General features: G+C 39.0%; 1 protein-coding gene across 3 annotated transcripts in view; it reads right to left on the reverse strand.

The window, feature by feature from the left end:
• LOC117813259 (prolyl 4-hydroxylase subunit alpha-2-like) overlaps positions 1-22,308 on the reverse strand; it is a 39,146-nt gene extending 16,838 nt beyond the window's left edge. For all 3 annotated transcript variants that reach the window (XM_034684388.1, XM_034684390.1, XM_034684389.1), the window contains exons 1-9: positions 22,171-22,308; positions 12,130-12,229; positions 8,893-8,989; positions 8,378-8,529; positions 7,710-7,847; positions 6,011-6,250; positions 3,693-3,889; positions 2,544-2,720; positions 2,315-2,385 (exon numbers count right to left, since the gene is read on the reverse strand). In XM_034684388.1, coding sequence (XP_034540279.1) covers positions 2,315-2,385; positions 2,544-2,720; positions 3,693-3,889; positions 6,011-6,250; positions 7,710-7,847; positions 8,378-8,529; positions 8,893-8,989; positions 12,130-12,211 — 1,154 coding nt within the window. In that variant the 5' untranslated portion in view covers positions 12,212-12,229; positions 22,171-22,308. The remainder of the gene's footprint in view (positions 1-2,314; positions 2,386-2,543; positions 2,721-3,692; positions 3,890-6,010; positions 6,251-7,709; positions 7,848-8,377; positions 8,530-8,892; positions 8,990-12,129; positions 12,230-22,170) is intronic.
• Positions 22,309-23,047: the final 739 nt, after the last annotated feature.

A 23,047-nucleotide genomic window follows, 5' to 3' on the forward strand; every position in this document is an offset into this window, starting at 1 on the left:
GTCCCAGTTCACTGCAAAGCTTCAAATAAAAGCAGGGTCTCTTTTAAAAGCCCACAGACAGGAAGTGTTTGTATGGCTGTGTGATGAAGCCCCAAACGCTACATCTCAACACTACAGTCATGGCCAAAAGTTTTGAGAATGACACAAATATTACATTTTCACAAAGTCTGCTGCTTCAGGGTTTTTAGGTGTTTTTGTCAGATGTTTCTATGGTATAATGAAATACAATTAGAAGCATTTCATAAGCATCAAAAGCTTTTATTGAGAATTACACAGAATTCATGCAATAAGTCAATATTTGCAGTGTTGACCCTTCTTTTTCAAGACCTCTGCAATTCTCCCTGGCATGCTGTCAATCAACTTCTGGACCAAATCCTGACTGATGGCAGTCCATTCTTGCATGCCCCAAACAATGGGAAAGGGGATTCATCAGAGAACATGACTTTACCCCAGTCCTCAGCAGTCCAGTCCCTGTACCTTCTGCAGAATATCAGTCTGTCCCTGATGTTTTTACTGGAGAGAAGTGGCTTCTTTGCTGCCCTCCTTGACACCAGGCCTTCCTCCAAAAGTCTTGGCCTCACTGTGCGTGCAGATGCACTCACACCTGCCTGCTGCCATTCCTGAGCAGGCTCTGCACTGTAGGTGGTCCGATCCCGCAGCTGTAACACCTTCAGGAGACAGGTCCTGGCGCTTGCTGGACTTTCTTGGGCGCCCTGGAGCCTGTTTGGCAACAATTGAACCTCTCTCCTTGAAGTTCTTGATAATTGGATAGACGGTTGACTGAGGTGCAATCTTACTCGCTGCTATAAACTTCCCTGTTAGGCCCTTTTTGTGCAATGCAATGATGGCTGCACGTGTTTCCTTGCAGGTAACCATGGCTAACAGATGAGGAACAATGGTGTCATGCACCATCTTCCTTTTAAAGTGTCCAGTCACTCAATCATGACAGATTGATCGCCAGCCTTGTCCTCATCAACACCCACACCTGTGTTAATGTGTGTGACACCTGTGTGTCATTGAAATGATGTTAGCTGGTCCTTTTGTGGCAGGGCTGAAATGCAGTGGAAATGTGTTTTTGGTGATAAAGTTCATTTTCAAGGCAAAGAGGGACTTTGCAATTAACTGCAGTTGAGCTGATCACTCCTCATAACATTCTGGAGTATATGCAAATTACCATTATAAAAACTGGAACAGCAGACTTTGTGAAAATTAATAGTTGTGTCATTCTCAAAACTTTTGGCCATGACTGTATATTCTCTAACTATTCTGAGCTCCTACATATACTTTATTATTACCTTATTTTATTCCTTCTTCTATTAATATCTAACTTTCTTACATTCTGTTTATAAGAGCTCTGTAACGCCTGAATTTCCCTCCCCGGGATAAATCAAGTATTTCTGATTCTGATATATTTTAGCTAATTTTATGTACAGGTAAATATTTTCTTACTTTTTTAAATCAACAAAATATATTTGTTTCTCTACCTCTACTGTGCCAAAGTTTGTTAAAAATTCAATATATATATATATTTTATTAAGATTAAAAGCCTGCTTCAAATGTATTATTATTTAATAATTAAATAATTTGTTTATTCAATTCATCTAAATAATTTTTGAACAATTCCTTTCTATTTTAACTTTTGCTTATGTTTTTTAATGTATTAACTACTTTTTATTTCATTAATTTTAATAATTTTTCAACCACTTTTTCTTTGTCTATTTTTTTAATGTATTTATTTATTTATTTCTTTGTTTTATTAATGCAAATCATTTTTTTATTTCTTTGTATTTGTATTTTTCCTTACTTGTTTTATTTATTCATGAATTTGTTTATTTTATTAATTTAATTTGTATTAATGTTAATGTTTAAAAAGTTACAAATAAAATAATAATATAATAAATGTAATAATCAAATAATAATAATAAATAAAATCAATATAAAAAAAAGATTGATTAATTGAATTGAGTACAACATTTATACAATAGAGGCCTCCCCCAAATAAAGGTCTGGGCTTTTAATTAATTTAAGTTTTATGGTAAATGACATTCTAAGCTCCTGATGGCTCTTTCACTCACACAATTTTGGCTTCAGACACAAATTAAAACTCCAAATCTAAAAGTAAAAGACGTAGAAACATATACAAAAAGTTAATTCAATGATTTAAGAACACTTCTCTAACAGGCGTTCATGGTAAACGGATTAGCTTAGATTACAGGAAACACAAAAGGTTAGTAAAAAGAGTTTTTAGGTTAAAGGTAGTAAAGCTGTAGAGTCCCTTTAAAAAAGTATAAAAGATCTATCCTGAGTGTGTTACCTTTTTGAAACTCTGTAGTTGGCGGTGGTCAGGACGCCTGTTTTTGGGTCACGCACAGTCGCTCGGGCAAGCTTTAAAAAAAAGAACAAACACAAAGAGATTAAATTAAATGTTTGAAAGTAGAGGAACAGAATAAAACACTTCATCTATTCCAAGAGACTCAAAGACGAGTGAGTGAGTCTCAGCTTTAAACCCGTCACTGAAGGACTTCCTGGTCTTCTGGTCTCACCCTGGGTTTAGCCAGCTCCTTGATCCTCTGGATCTCCTCGTCTGAGAGGACTTCCAGGTAGCGTACGATGTGAGGGCTGTTCCACTCGTCCTCCTCTTTCATGGGCTTCAGCAGCAGACGTGGGTTCCTGTTCCCGTCCTGGTAGCGACAGAACAAACGGCTGCGCCTCGCTTCGTTCTGAGAAAAAATACAGGACAGACAAAAACGTAATGAAGATGTTAGAAGAGTCCTAATCTCACCTAGTCCTCCAAAACCTCCCTCACGTCTGAGGCCTGCAGAGCTCTGATAGTCTCATACAGAGGATTATGAGTGGATGATAGTGAGCCTCATTCACCAACATCTTCTTCAGATGTTTCTGAAATTTCCTCTTAAGAATGATTCTGAGAGAAGTCTACGTCTGATTCATTTTAAGCCTTGATCTGCATTTTTAATATAATTGGTAATAAAAAAAATATGATACATTGTTTCAGCATAATATTTAATTTAATTTTATTCTATCTTGATTTATTCTCATTGTGTTTATCTGATTACATTTTTTTGATTTTACTGTAATAATTTTATTGTATTTTTTCAGCTATTCACTTATTTTGTAACATTTTTATAATTTTAATAACTTCATTTCTTTTTTCTTGTATTGGTCTGATTTGATTTGATTGACTTTACTTTAATGCTTTTGTTAAATTTTTTCATCTATTTATTTATTTTTATTATTTTAACTTTTTTTTAATTCTAATTCTATTTATCTGATTTAATTTCATTTTATTTTTTTCATCTATTTATTTAATTTATTACGTTTTTATAATTTTTATTTAACTTCATTTATTTTTTCTGTTATTTATCTGATTTTATTAAATTAATTTTAATGTAATGATTTTTTTTTTTTCATCTTATTTATTTTTATTACATTATTATTATTTTTATTTAATTTAATTTGATTTTATTTGAAGTATTTCATCTTACTTTCCTCTCTCTTGTTTATTTTTGTATCTTATTATTTATTTCTGTAGTTTTCTGTCTCTCTGTTGTTCAGTGAAGCACTTTGAGCTGCATGTATTGAACGTATGAAAGCTTCTATATAAATAAAGATGAGTTGAGTAAACAAACAGTCCAGATATCCACGCCTGCTGTCTCATGCTTTTTAAACCTCACCATTTGCAGCCCCTCTCCTCTGCAGAGCGCCTCATAGGTCTCTCTCTCTGGGAGGTGGTCTTTGGGTCTGCTGTAGGTCCCCAGCTGGATGGGCTCCTCAGAGGCTGGTTGGTACTCCTGGTTCATCTCATTGAGCTGCTTGGTGAGCAGCTTTTCAAAGTATCTGAGATTTCCTCCTGCCCTCTCGTGGCTGGAGTCTGTAAGTACAAGAGGAGTCATGTTAAAGGCTGACAGGAGGGCAGTGATCATGGGATGTTAAATGTTATGTAATTTGTAACACCACATTGTTAACCCCTCCACCTGTTAACTCCTTTAATAACAATTTAATTAATTAAATCAGTTTTCAACAGTTTTGGTCTATTTGTATTTTTCCTTATGTGTTTTAAAATCTGTTTATTAAACTGTTTATTCTTTTAATTTAAATAATTTTTCAACTTTCTATTTCTACCTTTCCTCACATGTTATTAATTAATTACTTAAACTCAACTTTTTTTTTCTATTTTTACTTTCACTAACGTTTTTTTAATGTATTGACAAATTTATTTATTTTATCAATTTAATCTTTTTAAACTATTTTTTCTATTTGTATTTTTTCCTTTTGCGTTTTTAAATCATTTTATTAATCTGTTTATTCTATTAATTTAAATCATTTTTCAACCTTTTTTACTTTTATTTTCATCTTTCCTAAAATGTTACTTATTAATTAATTAATTAATTAAACTCATTTTTGAACTTTTTTTTCTAGTTTTACTTTCACTTACATGTTTTTTATGTATTGACTAATTCGATTATTTTATTAATTTAATCTATTTTTTATTTAAACTATTTTTCCTTACGTATTCAATTTTATTTGTTTGTTAATCTTATTAATTTAAATCATTTATCAATCTTTTTCCAATTTTTATTTTTCCTTTATTCATGAATTTGTTTATTTTATTTATTTTATTATTATCATTATTTAAATGTACTAATTACATATATCTGAGCCCTTGTTTGATTTTGATTGTTTTGTTAATCTGTTTAAAAAACTACAAATAAAATAATATAATAATAAATATAATAATCAAATAATTATATGGAAAAAAAATAATACAAAAAAGGATTGAGTGCAACATGTACACACAGATTTTATGAATAATAGTTAGTAATAACAATCCAGATCCATGAAGAGAACCTTTAATTTGACTATTTGTGTTCTTTATTTATTACTCTTATCTCAGCTTCACTTTCATAACTTGTTCAGGAGAATATTTTGGAGTGTTATGAGTCAGTAAGCTGACTAAATGTTTAAATCCTTCTCTTTGTTAGGGTTCAAGCTGCTGAAGCAGAACACTGTGTTGTCTCGTGAAGAGAACACTCCCCCTTGTGGTGTTTTGAGGAAGTGTGTTACATTCTCCCTCAGCAGGGGACTGACCACAAAACACTCCCTGAACAATCTGCAAATTAAATGTAGGAGCAAAGCTGCCTCATGGAAACACAAAACAACAACACAAGTAAACAAAGAGTTCTCTAAGTGCTGCTTGAGTTATGTTTGTTGTTGCAGAGTTCACTGGAGGTCTCTCTACTCGGGAGTCAAACCACCTCATAAGATTTATTCTCAAAGACATAAATAAATAAGAATCTGAAATTAAATCCTGACAGATTCTACAGAACTATAGAACCATTATTTATGGACTTTAATGACTCAATTAAATATGTTTCAAAAGCAACAAATTAACTGTTGGATCAATTGATAGATAAATAACTTTAATATTTCTGAAATAAGTCGGTGTTAATTTAACTTTTATGTATTTTTCTTCTACTTTCAGCCTAATTCTCCAGCCCGGTTAAACCCTGACTCTGCTCTGTTTCCTTTGTGCTGCACATTTCATATTCAGACAAAAGCCTCTCTCATCTTTCCCGTACTTCAGGTTAGATTTAATGCCTAATCTGCACAAAGCCTTCTTCCTCCCATGCCTTTTACCCCACAGGAGCACTATATTCTTTTGTGGCATCAGTACCACCAAGTGCATCTGTGTCTTTCACATCTGCTCCACCTCCGTTGGTTTCACTCGACATGTAAACAAGTGAACCACAGCCCTGAAAGGACGGCCTGCAGCTGTCCACACAGACCAAAATAACAAAGCCACAGGCCGCTCCTCTGCATGGACTACACCCTGCATTCAAGCACTGAAATCGTGACCATGACGTGGTTTATTTATGGGAGCAGGAAATAGGTATAATGATGATGACGATGCTGAGTCAGGCTGTAAGTGTAATGTAGAGTGACCCCCGCCTGGATCCTTCCTCCTCTGTGTGTGTGTTTGTCTGCTTCTCACCGATCGCCACGAGCCGGCGCGTCAGCTCGATGGCCCGAGGTAAGTCTCCCATTTGGTAAACGGAGTAGCTGAGGTAATCCAAAATGTCCGACTTGGTAACCTCAGCTTCCTCCCCGGCGTCCAGCTGCTTCACGGCCTGCTGCAGCCACAGCACGGCGTGGTAGTAGTCTGCATCGTTGTAGGCCGTCTTCCCCATGTCGAAGCAGTCGTCCACCGTCAGCAGCGCCTGGGAGTGCATACCTGGAGGAGGACCGTGAAGTTCTGTTATTGAATCTTACAAACACACATTTATGACATGATCAACATATTCACCACATTCAGCATCAGTGGGTCAAATTAAAGGACCTGAGGTGTTTGGAAACTAAGGGGTGAGGGGTCATTCACATTAGTTCTGACTTTTGATGCTACTTGTGCAGAAAAGAGGAGCAATGCTTAATCATTTACTTATCTCGAATACTGTCTGCACCACAATATCATTTGCACTATTATCTATTTACATTGTCCATTTTTAAACTGTCACTGCACTACCTGCACGGTGTACATAGGCTGTTTTTTTATAACTGTATTTTATTATATTTTATTGTATATATATTAAAATGTTTGATATTTAAAAGCTGGAAGAGAGTAACAGCATCTTGTTTTTCCTGTATGTCTTGTATATACAGTGAAAATTGACAATAAAAACCTTTGAATCTTTAATTGAATTGCCCGTTGCTTAGTGATACTCTTCCATATAATTATCTCTATTTATAGAGCAGCAAGATCTGCATTACAAAGTTCATCCAGTTAGTGCATGTACCATTACTATTACAATGAAAAATACAAAACATACAAAATAAATACAATTAAATAAATAAATCAATCAATAAAATACAGTAAAGTAAAAAAAAATACATGAATACAAAAATAAAATAAAATTAAAAATAAAAATAATACAAAAATTAAAAAAAATTAATTAAATAAATGAATATAAGAATTTTGCATTTTTTTTCAATAAATAAAAATAAGGAAACATTGAAATAAAATAAAAATAAGTTAAAAAATAAAAAAAATGAAATAAATTGAAAAAATAAAAACTTAGCAAATAAAGTCAGCAAATGCTCTCTGATAAAAGTAGGTTTCAAGTAAAGATGTAAAGCTCAATACAAAAATTATTTCAACTAAAATACTTGTTTTTTACTTTATCATCATTTCATACTTTTAACCTTGATGTATCTTTTTATTCTTGTTTGTTTAAAGCTTCAATTAAGATTTTAAGGTAGGTGATACGTGTGTTTTATGGTTTCTTATCTATGCTATGTGTAAGTGGCCGTCAGTGCTCATTCATTTAATGCATTATTCATGTTCCGGGGTTGAAGCCAGGGCCCCGGAAGTAGTATAAATATATGGCGGCGTCTCTTCTACACTCAGCAGATATCGTTGGGCAGATTGTCACGGTGTGTTTCTACTTTGTTGTTGTTTGTTCCTTTTTAGAGCAGAGGGGTCTGAACACACACACGCACGCACGCACGCACGCACGCACGCACGCACGCACGCACGCACGCACGCACGCACGCACGCACGCACGCACGCACGCACGCACGCACACACACACACACACACACACACACACACACACACACACACACACACACACACACACACACACACACACACAGTTCAACCCATAATGTGTGTGTTCTCTGGCGCTCCTCGTTACCTGGCAGCTTCCCTCTGGAGAACGCTTCAGAGTCCAGTTGGTACGTGTCCTGAAGACGCATCAACGCCTTAGCTGCTCCCGTCTCATCCTCCCCGTCTGGGAAGTATTGTCTGTGTGTCGACATGTTGGATATGAACCCTGGAGATAAAGTCAGAAGGAGAAGTGAGCAGAGGCAGGAGATGGAGCACGACTTTGTGTCACTGAGTGATTCAAAGGACGAAAGTCTCCTTCGTACTTCTAACTGTACAGAGTGCCACGACATGAGAACACCCTCTCTCTCTCTCTATGTCTCTCTCTCTCTCTGGTTCCACGTGTACAGATGCATGTGCGTGACATGTTATTCATCTGGCTCACACAGATATCCCCCCTCCGTCTGAACTTGCACAGACGCTAAAACAAAACCATAAAATGAGAACGCAGCCAAACTATGCAGAGATAAGGAACAGCTGTTTCTGAAACATCCTCTGCTCTCTCTCTCTCTCTGTTCATAACTGGAGGACAGTATCTGAGCTGAGCAGCTCTGCAGTCAGAGCTGTAATCACCTCGCTCATATCCGCTCTGGATTCTGTAATTACCACTCTCCGGAGAAAGACTGCAGCCATTCAGAGTCAAACAACAAACCTCCACACACACAAACCCCTCTGAGCTCCTCTGGTTCAGTCCCTTACCATCAGACGGGCTCTGCAGGACCAGAGTCTCCAGCTCAGACCACTCTGTGTTGAGTCTCTTCATCAGCTTGTAGGCGTTCACCGGGTGGGCCAGGTAGGCTTCAGGGTCTGAGGTGGACACCCGGGTCAGATCGTCCAGCTTGTTGGCCCAACTGAGAGACGGAGACAGTTTGTTACCACGACACAAACTGATAATAAAGATGTGAATCTGTCTCCACCTTCATGTCTGTGTTTCTGTGACGCAGCAGCGTGGTGTGTTTGTTCACATTGTGAAGCCATGCACAGTCTCTGAATCTCACACCATGACACATGCATCTCCAGAGACTGACACTAATGTTTTCTTCTTCTTTTGCTGTTTAACACAGTTAGCATTCTTCTTCTTCTGTTACTTAATGTGGTTAGCAAACAGCTTTAAGACGCTCTGTAGCCACCGTCTGGAGGGCATACCGAATAATCAAGCATTCAAAAATCATGACCCATCATTAAGTCCAGGAACTTTCAGAGTTAGTCTGAACCTTTTCACAGCAGCAAGTTTGGACTCCTCTGCCTGGATGTAGTCCCTCAGAGACTGGACCAGCTCCTTCTCTGTGTAGATCAGGTCTGTCATCTGGCCTGCAGGGGGCGATACAGAAGACAAATAGAAGGAGACATCAGCACCACTTTCAACATTAACAAAGATGCATTGGTCTTTAATTTCCTCACAAATATAACAATACAGGAAGAATAAAATTAAAAACATGTTTGTTTTAATATTTTATTTATTTGTTTTTTATTATTTGTCTACTCAGTTTTATAGATTTGTTAATGTCTTTATTTATCCTTACTTTTTTTTATTTATTCAAACGTTTTATATTCTTATTATTCTGCTTTTACTTATTTTTAATTACATATATTTTATTATTTTTGGTGTGCATTAGTTTCTAAAAATAACAGTTAAAAAAACAAAAATATATTTTATTTAAATTATTTATCTATTAATGTATTGTGGATTTTTAAATGATTTATTCAGTCATTCATTTGATTTTATCTTTTTATTACAGTGATTGTTTTTTTGGATTACCTCTCAGCGTTTTAATATTTTATTCAGTTTATTTTGCTTTATCTACTTTTAGTGTAGCTTCTTAGTTTCTTTTACTGGTTTAATCTTTTAGTGTTTTATTATCTTATTAATTTATTTTATCTTAACTATTTGTTTTATTATTTCTGTACTCAGTTTTATAGATTTTTTTAGTGCCTTTATTTATCCTTAACCTTTTTTATTTATTCTAACTATTTATATTCTTATTATTATTATGCTTTCACTTATTTTTAATTACATATATTTTATTGGTTTTGATGTGCATTAGTCTCTACAAATAACAGTTACATTTTTGTGGATTATTTAATAATTTATTTAGTAATTTATTTGATTTTATCCTTTTATTACAGTGATTTTTTTGTGATTACCTCTCAGCATTTTAATATTGTATTCTGTTTTTACCTTGCTGTATTTACTTTTAGTGTAGCATCTTAGTTTATTTCACTGGTTTAATATTTTAGTGTCTTGTTATCTTATAATTTATTTTATTTTGGTGAGCATAATTTTCAATCTTGACTTTTAACATTTTAATTACCTCCAGTGTTTCCTCATTAAGAGATCATGATAGTGTTTCCTCAGCTTGTCAGAAACTTCTTCTTTTATTCTGTATTTTGATTTATTCATATCATGTTTTTAACCTTTCATATGGATTGTGGGTGGTTTATTTATTTATTCTATTTTAATATTCCTATTATTATTGTTATGTTACAATATGAATTTTATCCATTAGTATTTAAGAGTCCTGTTGTACTCCACAGCACGGCTCGCCTCCTTGGACTCCTTGTGTGTGCGTGCAGCATACATAACTGATGATCCGTTCAATCAATGTGATGGAAGTGTGTAACGTATATCCTGCAGCCTGCTGAGTGATGTGATGCATGCTGTTCCTGCAGAGTGGAGGAGGAGGATGCACAGACTGTTCTACAGACCTACATTTAACTTCCACCACATTTATGTGAACTCTCTGAATAAACTCTGTTTGCTTTGCTACAGGCCTCACTTTCACTTCCTCCGGCTATATCCTTTTTTTTATACGCCAGCATTCCTGGGCACAAACTTTCCTCTTTACTGCAGCTGGCACTCTGCAGAGTTCGCTCTAAACAGGAGCCTCAGCTGTCAACCTTCAGGTTCATGTTCATGAGATTTAATACTAATTTAGTACACATGGATGTAAACAGAGCATTACAGTTTAAATGACACTATCATGCAGGTTTTAATGCTACTCAGCTAAAGATGCTACATTAAGTTTATGGTTGTGGGTCTCAGTGGGGGCGTCTGCAGTCTGAGGGAATCATAACATTCTTTCCTCAAATAGCTCCAAGCCCGTCCCTGTGCATCAGACCCGATGTTAAAAAGTAAAACATGTGACAACATCTGTTTCTGTTGCAACAGAGAACATTCAGACATCATGTTCACGTGTTTCTGGAACAAGACAAGCTAACGTGCAGCTGTTTCAGCAATCAAACTTTGTGGGACAAGTAAACTGTACTTTTAAGACTAGGCTTCAAACTTTCTCTATAAAGTCTCTAAAAGTAGTATGGGAGGTAGAGCCTTCAGTTATCAGGCCCCTCTCCTTTGGAATCCTCTACCAGTCAGGGTCCGGGAGGCAGACACCCTCTCTACTTTTAAGAGTAGGCTTCAAACTTTCCTTTTTGATAAAGCTTATAGTTAGAGCTGGATCAGGCTTGGACCAGGTCTTAGTTATGCTGCTATAGGCTTAGACTGACACACTGGGATCCTGTCTTTCCCTCTCTCTCCTCTCTCTGCCTGTCTCTCACTTTAACTCTTCCTGTCCCATTAAAGTTACTAACCATAGACCTTTCTGGAGTCCCTGAGGTTCCAATGGATCTACAGGCTTAGACTGCTATAAGCTTAGGGTGCCAGGGGGAACTGACACACTAGGATCCTCTGGAGTCCCTGAGCTCCCTTGTCTCGTAGGTTTCTCTGGATCTCTGCCGTAGATTCCTCTTTTGGGTCTGTCATTCATTCCTTTGTTTCCTTCCTTCCTTCTTTCTGTCTTCTTTCTTTCCTTTCATTCCGTCCTTACTTTCTGTCCTTTCTTTACTTCTTTCTCTTTTTTGTTCCTTCTTACTTTATTTTTCTTTCTTTCTTCTTCCTTTCTCTCTTTGTTCTTTCCATGTTTCTTCATCCTTTATGTCTCCTTTTCTTATCCCCTCCTTTCCTTCTCTTGTTCCTTTCCTCATTTATTCTCCTCTTTTTCTTTCTTCTGGTCTCCCTCTCTTCTCTCTTTTCTTAGACCTTTCTGGAGTCCCTGAGCTCCCTTGTCTCGTAGGTTCCTCTGGATCTCTGCTGCTGTGGATGTGGTCCAGACTCCAGCTGCTACAACTACTACTACCCGTCTCCCTACTATCATCTCTCTCTCTCTCTTCATCTCCCTCTATCCCTCTCTCCAACACGGTCTCAGCAGATGTGTGTCTAACATGAGTCTGGTCCTGCTGGAGGTTTCTGCCTGTTACAGGAAGTTTGTCCTTGCCACTGTAACTTGCTAAATGCTGCAAAGTGCTCTGCTCATGGTGGATTAAGATGAGATCAGACTGAGTCCTGTCTGGAAGATGGGACTGGATCTGATCCGGTCTTGATGTTGGGTCTTTGAAGGTCTAGACCTGCTCTGTTTGTTGTGATTTGGTGCTCTTTACATGAAGATATTTCGTACTTATTGAAGTGAAGATCTCCGCCTGCGTCGTCCAGCAGCAGATGAGCAGAGCCCCAAGGACCGAGGACAGGAACCTCCTCATGGTGTGTCAGTCAGGAACCTGCAAGAACATCACAATCTCATCATTTTACAGTCTCCATCATATCAGCAATAACTTCAGACTGAGCAAGACTCGGTGTAGCTCAGTTATTGAGCAGGCGCCCCATGTACAGAGGAGACTGAGTCCTGGTCCTGACCTTCAGTCCTTCTTACTACTTAATCACACATAAAAAATAAACACCAGTTTCTCATTACCCTGACTCCACACTTTGTGCAGTGCTGTCCAACAGGACTCAGAGTTTCCAGCATGTTTCACAGAAATGAGTCACTGATTCCTGTCGGGAGGCTGGGAACTGTCATCTCAGCCAGAAGCTGGGCTCTCATCGAGAGACAACGAGGAGAGGAAGAACGTCTCTCAGCTGCTTCATGAGAACAAAGTGTATGAAATTAAAAAGGTGAAAAGTGCACACATGTTCCACAGGTACAGTTCCTCTTTGTTCTTCTGTGGAGTCCAACATGGCCGCCAGATGCCTGATAAAAACTGAGCATCACAGACAGACTGATGCACACTTTTATAACCAGCAGGCTCGACTTCTGTAATTCTCTCCTCACTGAATGCAATTAATTCAGAACAAAGCAGCACGAGTTTAACAAAGACCAGAAGGAGAGCACACATTACGCCTGTTTTAAAGACTTTAAACTGGATGTTTCATTACTGGGTTTTAAGGCTCTGCACGGTCTCACACCAGACTACACCTCAGAGGAGAACAGAAACTTCCAGACACGACACTCTGAGGCGATGGAACAGCCTGAAGGAGGATCTGAGAGGAGCTGATTCAGCAACTTCCTCTTTATTTTAATTTATTCTATTTGAATTGTTATTATTATTGTTGCATATATTGTGTTCTAACCTTAGGATTGTGGAGTGGGTTTGGGGTTGGGATTAGGATGGAGGGTCTTTTTATTTTTATATACTTCTTTTTCTTAATTGATTCTATTTAAAGTTGTTTTTATGTTCAGCACTTTGTGTTACAATGTCATTGTATGAAAAGCACTTCATAAATAAAGTCTGATTGACTGATTGAGATATTCAGACTTTAAATTAAATAACATCTATTCAGTCTGACTTTGATTTAGGATTTTATTTTATTTTGATATTCTTTTTTATTTACATATAATTTTAATAGCACTTTAATATTATTTTATATTATTTTTAACTCTTCAATTGTTATCATCTAACTCCTAATTTGTTTTGCTATTTTTACTACTTTTATTTATCTTAGACTTTTGTTCTAAACTTTTTTATTGTCTTCACTAATTATGTTTAATCTTTTATTTACTTATTAATTAAATTAATATTTCTCTTTCATGCTTATGTATTATTTTATGTATTTTTTTATTTTCTTTAATTTATTTTAATTTTAATTTGTTTTTTAAATGTATTGCCATTGGTGTGAATTAGTCTTTACTTGTCATAAAATAATAAATAAGAATAATAAGAAAAAATAATAAACTAAGATCAGATAAATAAAACAAAATAAACACAAATTAAATACAAATACAATCAGATAAATACAAAATAAATCAATAAGATTAAATTAAATTAAATCAAATTCAAAAAAATAAATAAAAATGATGCTAAAAGAATGATAATAAAGGTAATAATTTAGTCCCAGACTAAAAAGAAATTCCTCCAAATTAAACCCAGATTAAAAAGGTAAGTCTTAAGGTTACTTTATAAACAGTTGCACTATTATGGGTAAGGTTACGTGACCTGTGTGGACCTTTAGCTGCTGCAGAGCTGGACTGAACAGTGACGGATCACCTTACAGAGACTCTCTGTTCACACTGCAGCTCTAAGACCAGCTCAGCCTGTGATTCTAGGCTGAGAGGAACTCTGTTTCCCCACATGACGTCTCAGTAATGACTGTTTAATGCTGCCTCTGTAATACATGCACAATTATACTTCAAATGAAAGCACACACATTCCTCCGTACACTCCACCCTCTCATCAAAGGCTCCAGGAGACAGACCAGCTCAGCCACAAAGTGTCACTTTAACTGTTTGAGCAGTAAAAACACAGCCAGGGAGAAAACCATTTCACTTTCACCTGCTGACGAAACACAAGCTCCTGCTGTTGCCAAAATAAGAAATGTTAAAAACAGAAGCAGGGTTTGGGCTTCAGCCAAGGAGATGCTAAACCACATGCAAGAGGAAGGGAACCATCAACTCCTGAGGGACAACACGCTAGCTTACATGCATGATGGAAAAACACTTTCACACACCTGTCTGTGTAATCATTGTGAGAGAACTCTTCCTGCAGCAAACATTAGCAGAGTCAGAGTGAAGAGGCAAACATCCAGACAGACGACAAACATTCATTAGAGATGGGCTGAGAGGTTTTAAACACGCAGCAGGTCACTGAGAAGAACTCTGCTTCCATAGCCTCATTGAATACATCCTTAAAAATAAGATTCTCAGGAATAATTCATCTGAAAAGGAAGGAGTTGAAGTTTTCAGGACGTCTCCTCCGACCCAGTTTTTGCGTTCACGATTATAGTCATTTAGCTGGAATGCACCACTTTGGGGTGTTGGTACACAGCTCTGTGTTTTTGTCTCACAGTGAATGCACCAAAACTCAAAGAGAGACACATATTTGGTGTTACTTCCTGGCGTTTTATTCATGATAGAAGAGTCCGACGTGGTGTCTCTTGCAAAACGAGGAGAAGCTGTCCTAACATGTCTGCAAACATTTGACACACGCCACAGCTGAGCTCCCTGCATGCAACTGAGCTGAGTTCTGCATCCTTTCACTTGTTAGTCTGATAAAAAGACTTTTGGTTATGCATGCATGATCAGTGTGGTTTAGGGATGTAAGGATATATCGCAAGATGGTAAAAAAATCAATCAATCAATCTTTATTTGTACATCGCCAAATCACAACAAACGTTATCTCAAGACACTTTTACAAACAGAGCAGGTCTAGACCACTCTATGTCAAATTATGAACAGAGACCCAACACCAAGACAGGATCAGACTCAGTCTGACCCCACCTTAATCCACCATGAGCATTGCACCTCACAGTATTTAGCTAGTTACAGCGGAGAGGACAAACTTCCTTTAACAGGCAGAAACCTCCAGCAGGACCAGACTCATGTTAGACACACATCTGCTGAGACAGAGTTGGGTCTTGAAAGAGGGATAGATGGGAGTAAGAGAGAGAGGTGTAAAAAAGTGGATCCAAATAAGGGTGGATTAAAATCGATTCGACAACATGTGTATCTGGATATTACTTTTAAACAGTAGAGGGCGCTATCTGCATTTCACTCCGCTTGTTCAACATCATGAAGTCTCTTGCTCTCTCATCACTCACTGAGTGGAGGTGTTTTAACTTTAAAGCATGTTTCAGAATCAGCTGACTGAAGGTGTTGCTCACAGCAGAGACGCTCAGCTGGGGGCTGCAGCTGAGTGACAGGTCTCCACGAGCGCTGTTTATCTCTGCTGCCGGACTGATTCTGACCACGTTTAAATGTTTATTTTTCTCAATAGGAACGAGAAAACTGGACAGGGACGTCTCCCTGACACTCCCTGCAGCTGACCTTCTTCAGGAGCTGCTTGCTCCCCATATTTTGTTCCTTCTTCTCAGCCATAACCAGAAGCTTGCCTTTTCGGCCTCCTCTGAGAACTCCCTGGTTGCCTTGTGCAGCCTAGCTCCCCGACACCCCAAGTCTTTGAGTAGCCGTGTTGTTGAAGCTCCCACAAAGCCTCTAGCCCTCACCTCCACTGGGTAGAGCTTTACGCTCCATCCTCCTTCCCTGCACTCTGCCACCAAATATAAATAGTTATTTCAATTTTGAGTACAATCCAGTTTTCTTGAAAATCGTTAGAGAATCGTATCGTGGGTTGATCCTTACATCCTTAATGTGGTCAGCTGGTTCGGGTGCACATGGACTGTTTGGAGCCATGAGAGCAGATCAGCGTTCACACCAAAGCTCTCTGCTGCAGAGACGCCAACATTCAGAGTGACCGATAATAAACCAGCATCATTTGCATCCCAGTGAGCTCTATGGAAAACTTTAAAGTCTCAGTGGAGTAAACAACCACCGCTCCTGCAGTAATTTAGCTTCCAGCGGGCAACCTAGGAGAGCTAATGGTTTATTTAAGGAGTGCCAGCCCAGATAACAACCACCACAGCCCTAAACTCCTGCTCAAATAAAAGGACTGAATCCCTCTCCTTGTAATTTACAGCCTAAGTGATTTCCCACCCTGAACACAGAGCTGCCTGTTGTTGCAGGCTGTGGCACCATGGCACATTCCTGGAGAGAGGCCTGTTACATTGACTTCCCCTCGTTCCCGAGTCCTCTTGACCCCCTCCTGGCATTTCTGTCAGGAAAGAATATGATATGAGGAGGTGAAGAGAGGACAGGGCCAAGTATCTGTGTTCTGAACATAGACGTGTACACTCTGTACTTCCTGAGTTACAAATAAAGCTGTAAGACAAAAAAACAGTCTCTCCAAGAAACACAAATAAAGGTAGAGAACCTCCCATACTACTTTTCCTTCCTTATAACTAATCCTTAATCTGAATATGTGAATGATGTCATTCTGCTAAAGTCAGACTCAGACTGACATTTCTATCTGGTGTTGAACTCTAATGTAATATTCAAAATAACAAGTTCTTCTTTGTCGCTCTAAAGCAGAAGTCGCCATAAATAGTACGGGAGGCTGAGCCCTGTTAACCCTCTAGAACTCTACGCTCCCAACATGCAGGCCTGCTCATCGTACCTACAGTCTCTAAAAGTAGTATGGGAGGTAGAGCCTTCAGTTATCAGGCCCCTCTCCTTTGGAATCATCTACCAGTCAGGGTCCAGGAGGCAGACACCCTCTCTACTTTTAAGAGTAGGCTTCAAACTTTCCTTTTTGATAAAGCTTATAGTTAGAGCTGGATCAGGCTTGGACCAGGTCTTAGTTATGCTGCTATAGGCTTAGACGGACACACTGGGATCCTGTCTTTCCCTCTCTCTCCTCTCTCTGCCTGTCTCTCACTTTAACTCTTCCTGTCCCATTAAAGTTACTAACCATAGACCTTTCTGGAGTCCCTGAGCTCCCTTGTCTCGTAGGTTCCTCTGGATCTCTGCTGTAGATTCCTTTTTGGGGGTCTGTTATTCATCCTTTCTTTCTTTCTTTCTTTCTTTCTTTCTTTCTGTCCTTTATTTCATTTTTTGCTTTCTTTTTTCTTTTTTTTTTTTTTTTATTATTCCTTCTTCTCCTTTCTTTCTTTTTCTTTCTTCTTTCTTCTTTCTCTCACCTTACCTCTTCTCTTGCTGAACTCTTCTGTTTCTCTCCTTTTCATTTCTTCTTCTTCTTTCTTTCTTTCTTCCTTCACTTCTCTCTCCCTTTTTATTTCATTCATTTTTCCTGCCATTCTTTTCTTCTTTCTTTCTTTCTTTCTTTCCATGTTTCTTCATCCTTCATGTCTCCTTTTCTCATCCCGTCCTTTCCTTCTGCCTTTCCTTCACCATTTATTCTCCTCTTTTTCTTTCTTCTGGTCTCCCTCTCTTCTCTCTTTTCTTAGACCTTTCTGGAGTCCCTGAGCTCCCTTGTCTCGTAGGTTCCTCTGGATCTCTGCTGCTGTGGACGTGGTCCAGACTCCAGCTGCTACAACTACTACTATCCGTCTCCCCACTATCATCTCTCTCTCTCTCTTCATCTCCCTCTATCCCTCTCTCCAACACGGTCTCAGCAGATGTGTGTCTAACATGAGTCTGGTCCTGCTGGAGGTTTCTGCCTGTTAAAGGAAGTTTGTCCTTGCCACTGTAACTTGCTAAATGCTGCAAAGTGCTCTGCTCATGGTGGATTAAGATGAGATCAGAGTCCTGTCTGGAAGAGGGGATTGGATCTGTTATTAAAACAGTGTCAGTATTTCTAATAGAACATCGTTTTATGTCGATGTTAAACTCCGGCTGTTTCACAAGAGAGCATCACCGTTCTGCCTGGATTGAATCATGACGACAAACCACAGGAACTCGTCCTCAGCCAGCTGGCTTCATGCGTCTGCAGACTTTTGCATTCGTACACGGAGGTGTGGCTCTGTCAGAGATAAGAAACTGAAGCAACACTCTGTCTGGCAGAGCAGTCAGGACCTCAGGTCTACAGCGGGGCCAGGGTTTACTAAGCCGGTGAAATCACTCACATCTGTACGTGTTCATGTTCTCTCTCTTTCTGCTGGACCTCACTCAGGAACACAAATCCAGAGAGGGGAAAACTGGCCGGGCTGAACTACATCTGTCTTGGTTCAAACAAGTGCCAGCTGGGGAAGTCATTCAATAACATCAGTTTTATTCAGATCATAATATGTCATGGTTTCTGAGTGAGGACATGACTGAACAGGACAGAGCATTTTATCTCCCTGCAGGTCGACAGAGTTTCATGAGGAATACACGAGAAAAGCTAAATGTTAAAGGACTGGAGGATAGACGAGTGTCATCCAAAGACCTTCCTCAGACTTGTTTAGAGCCGTCAGCAATATAAGAGAATGCTCATTCAACATGATTTGGAGACATTTATCAGAGGAGAATAAAATGAAGAAAACAAGATCAGCTGAATGTCAGGACTGGACTGCAACTGAGTGTCTGAGACAGCTACAAACAGCCGTGCAAAATCAATCTGCAGAATCCACCAGCTGACAGATTTACACCTCTATGCACCTTAAAGTTCTTCCAAAAGCAAAATATGGAACTACTCAGCACACAGAGCTGATGCAACTAGACATCCAACCTTCCCAACATGCCAACCTGTGAAGATACTACAGATGTGTGGTTGATGCTCTGCAGGTATTTGATCTGTAAACAGAGCAGGCATGTTCAGATTAAAGCAGAGGCATTCTGCAAAGCAGGGATATACACACCGTCATGCTAACACACCAGCGCAGGGTGATACATGCATGTAGCAGAATTCGTGCACGGTATCCAGAGGCCGTGAACAAGCTCAGACAGCCTCTGCCTGTCGCCCTGGGAGGTTTGAGTCCACACACTCGCAGAGAAAACAATTTCAGATTCAAACTTGAAACTTTCAGCAGCTCAGCATGTTCTCAGAGCGAAACGAGTCCACTCTGCTGAGGGTCAAGGATCGCCAAAGTTCGCTTCAACTTTCACTTCCTCTAAACATCATGAGACATCAAAAAAGGAACATTTCACATTCACATTTCTATTCATTAAGACATTTCACAACTCGATCACGCCGCCAACACAAACAGAAACTACACATTTTGGTATTTCAGTCGCTCCCTGTTCTAGGAAAGCAGAATCAATCTTTCCTTCACGTCCTTGTTTCTCAGGAAACTCATTTCATCACTCTGTAGTCTCTGTAATTCTCTCTCTCAAAGGTCGCAGCTTATCTTTAAGGATTAAAACCTCTTGAGTGTGGACGGGGTTTCAAAGTTTTCAAAGTGCAGATCTTTGCTGACCGTGTGTGAGGACTGCTTTAAAGCAGATTTGTTGCAGATGCAATGAGAGCTGACACAAAGCATCTGCAGCCCAATTACAACTAAAAATAGGTTCAGAAGAAGGATGATCATTTCTACATTTCCTCCACCGCTCCAGTTTGTGACTCAACGCTGTAACGTGGCAGCTAGACCATTACCAGACTGCTGTGTTGGATGCAGGATCATCCCGGCCTGGTTCAGGAGGACCACATCATCCACACTATACAGGAAGTATCATGAGTGAAGACACAGCCAGGGTCAGAGCTGCATGCGTTAGTATACATGCATACAGCTGTACGTCCTGGTCCAAACAGAGACATGAGTATTCTGTAAACACGCTCCCCTCCCTCCTCCAGCTTTATGGTATGTAAACACTGCAGGCCGGCGTACAGAACGAGTCATAACACAGATAAGACCTCTGTCATAAATCTAAATCTGTGCTTTAATTTAACTAATAGAAAAAGACTCTGACTTTGAGAACGCAAACACACACACCACAGCCTCAGAAAAGAGGAGATCATGTCATGAGATTACTTCATAATGCGGTTCTGTGTTCCAGCTCGATCCTGTAAGACATCTTCCTCTTGAGCGAGCATGTCACCTGCCAGCCAGTCTAATTACAGCTGACAGATTTATGGCATCCCTCCATTTGTTGCCACTCCATTTGTGCACATTTCAATGAGTGCCAGGTCCAATTATTGCCGTCATGTTTCATGTAAATCACTGCAGGGCATCGGTAACCTGGCGTCCGTGCAGCTCGTCACACTGGGACTGTGTGTACTGTGACAGTTTGTTTGCTGAGGGTGGAGCAGCTCGTTCATTCACCTCTCATGGTTTAAAGACATGTTGTTAGAATTATTGTATTTTTTTAATTTATATCATTATTAAATATAATTCCAAGTAGGTTAACATTTACATAGAATTTAATTTGGTGCATTAGAAAACAGAAATAGAAAATAAATAGCAGCTAACACCCAACCAAAAATATTATTTACTCATTCTTTCCATGTTTTAAAGACACATTTTAATATGCTTTCTGACATCTTGACTCACATATTTCTGTTAATCTTTGGATATCAAAGCTGGTTTTCTCATGAGAACAACAAAAGGAACCTCCTGTGCTAAAAACTGCAGTTCCTCAAGTGTCCACTTGAGGCTTGGCTGAAAAAGCCCTGAAAGCTATTCCAAAAAGACCTTTTTACAACTAAAAATAAACATGTTTGATCGTCTTTGCAGGTTTATGTAACAGATTAATGTTCTGTTGACCTAGAAAACTAAACAACAGGCTAACTGCTTACTGTGCTAGGCTAGTCCAACACATCCTGTACGGTCATTGCTAGCACAAACGGGATAGGCTAATTGCTACGTTTGTGCATTATGGGATTATGATCATTCAACGGAAGGCCAACATCTCTAGACATGATTAAAATTAACTTGTAGATGGAGTAAATCATAAGTCAGCAACTGGTGGATTGTGGTCCGAGTCCAGAGCCAGAAGCCGCCCCATATGGACCCGGAACTACAGCCGAAACACAAGGTTATGATTTAAAACTAACTAAACTACTGAAAATTGACAGACCGGAGACGGACTGGACACAGATCTGATGGAAGTCACATGTAAGATGTTCAAAGTGAACCCTAAACTTTGAGGATCTGGAGTTTGAGAGGAAGTGCTCTCCTGTTTTCTTCACCTCTCAACTTCAAACATCCCGAGTCCACCTCTGATCAGTCTTATGTTCAATCCTTGGTGACCCTGATACATGTTTACATATTGTGAAATAGTTTTTGAATCATACTGAATTAATTTGATCTGACAGTCAGGTGTTGATTACATGCAGATATAAATACTTAGACATTATGATCTCTGACCTGAGCTTTAAGATTTGTTCTCTAACTGTTCCTCTTTAAATTGAGTTTATAAAACAACATTTATTTCTAATCTTTGCATGAACAACATCATAACAGCGCTGGTCCTGGTCCTGGTCCTGGTCCTGGATCTGGATCTGGTCTTCATCATCTCCAGATGGACTGTAACAGACCCCGTGACGTCATCGCAACACAGTTGTTTCTAGAAGTTCCCAAACCTCAGCTGTTCGGGTCCTTCTGGTCCTGTTTGAGTCCTCCTGTACTAATCTGTATCAGTTCAGCTCAGAGACAGGTACCAGGTCCCCTCAGGTCCCCTCTGGGACTTCAGGGTCAGATGCTGAGTCACTAAAGTTCCCTCAGAGTTTATAAAGTTCCTCTCTTTAGTCTGTTTCAGAGAGTGAACCGCGCCTCGGAGGTTCCTGCCTCTCACAGAGAAACAACATGTCGGAGAGAGAGAGAGGATCAGCTGTTCCTGCTTCACCTCCACTCTGAAACAAAGTCTCCACTGAGTCCTGTTTGTAACAGTTCCCATGAAAACCTGTTGAACCCGGTGCCAGGACTCTGTGCCATCCCAGCATGTTCGGTCCGCAGCGGCTCACGGTGCGCGCAGGGGTTTGTGGGTAAATAAAGGAGGTATTAAAGGTGATCTTACCTGAGTCTGTCTCTGGGGTTAGGGTCTAAAGTTCCTCTGGACTGAGAGGATGTAGTCTCTGTTGGCAGTCCGGGGTTAGGAGCAGGACAGAGTGGGGTTCAGACGCTGCCACGTACAGAACCTCCTGGAGGGTGCACCGTAATACTCCAGGCGCACGCGCAAGAACATTCTTCATGGAGCTTTATTCTGAGTGTTTTTATTCCCTGAGTCCAAAATCTGAGCTTTATGTTACACTGCTGCTTATTTACAGAGAAACCAACCTTTGTTTTCAACAGGTGTGTAGTTTCAGTCACCTTTAAGAGTTCTCCTCTGTGCCACACACAGTCTAACACTAGAAATAAAGTTTATTATCATTATAATAATACAGTAAATGTTTAATTTGAGTATGCATGAATTAAATATATTATTATTATTGATTCTTCACACACAGAAAACACCCTTTGAATGCATCATGTAAAAACCTCACAGTGTTATTAGATGGAGGATATTTAAAGCATGTCCCTCCTCCACATGTAAATCTTCTACAGTGTTTACGGTAATGTAGATCCATGCAGCCCGTCACGTTCACAGTCTGATCCCAGTTTACAGGACTGGTTCTCTGCAGAGGAACATCTGAACATGGCTTTTTCATTACCTACACATGCACTCTGTGTGTTTTTCTCAGTCTGACTCTTCTTTCTTTATGATATGCAAGTGGAACTTATACTTTATAAACACATCCTGCATCAGGACTTAGCATGTAAGTTTTAAAACACACATATAGACTTAAACTGTCACATTCACTCTGATTACACCTCTTCACTGCTCTGTATCTGATCCTGTTCATTTCATTAGCATTCTAATAGCACTGTATCATGCCTTGTTGATTTTATCAGCT

The sequence above is a fragment of the Notolabrus celidotus genome, chromosome 5, assembly GCF_009762535.1.
Source record: "Notolabrus celidotus isolate fNotCel1 chromosome 5, fNotCel1.pri, whole genome shotgun sequence".
NCBI lineage: Eukaryota > Metazoa > Chordata > Actinopteri > Labriformes > Labridae > Notolabrus > Notolabrus celidotus.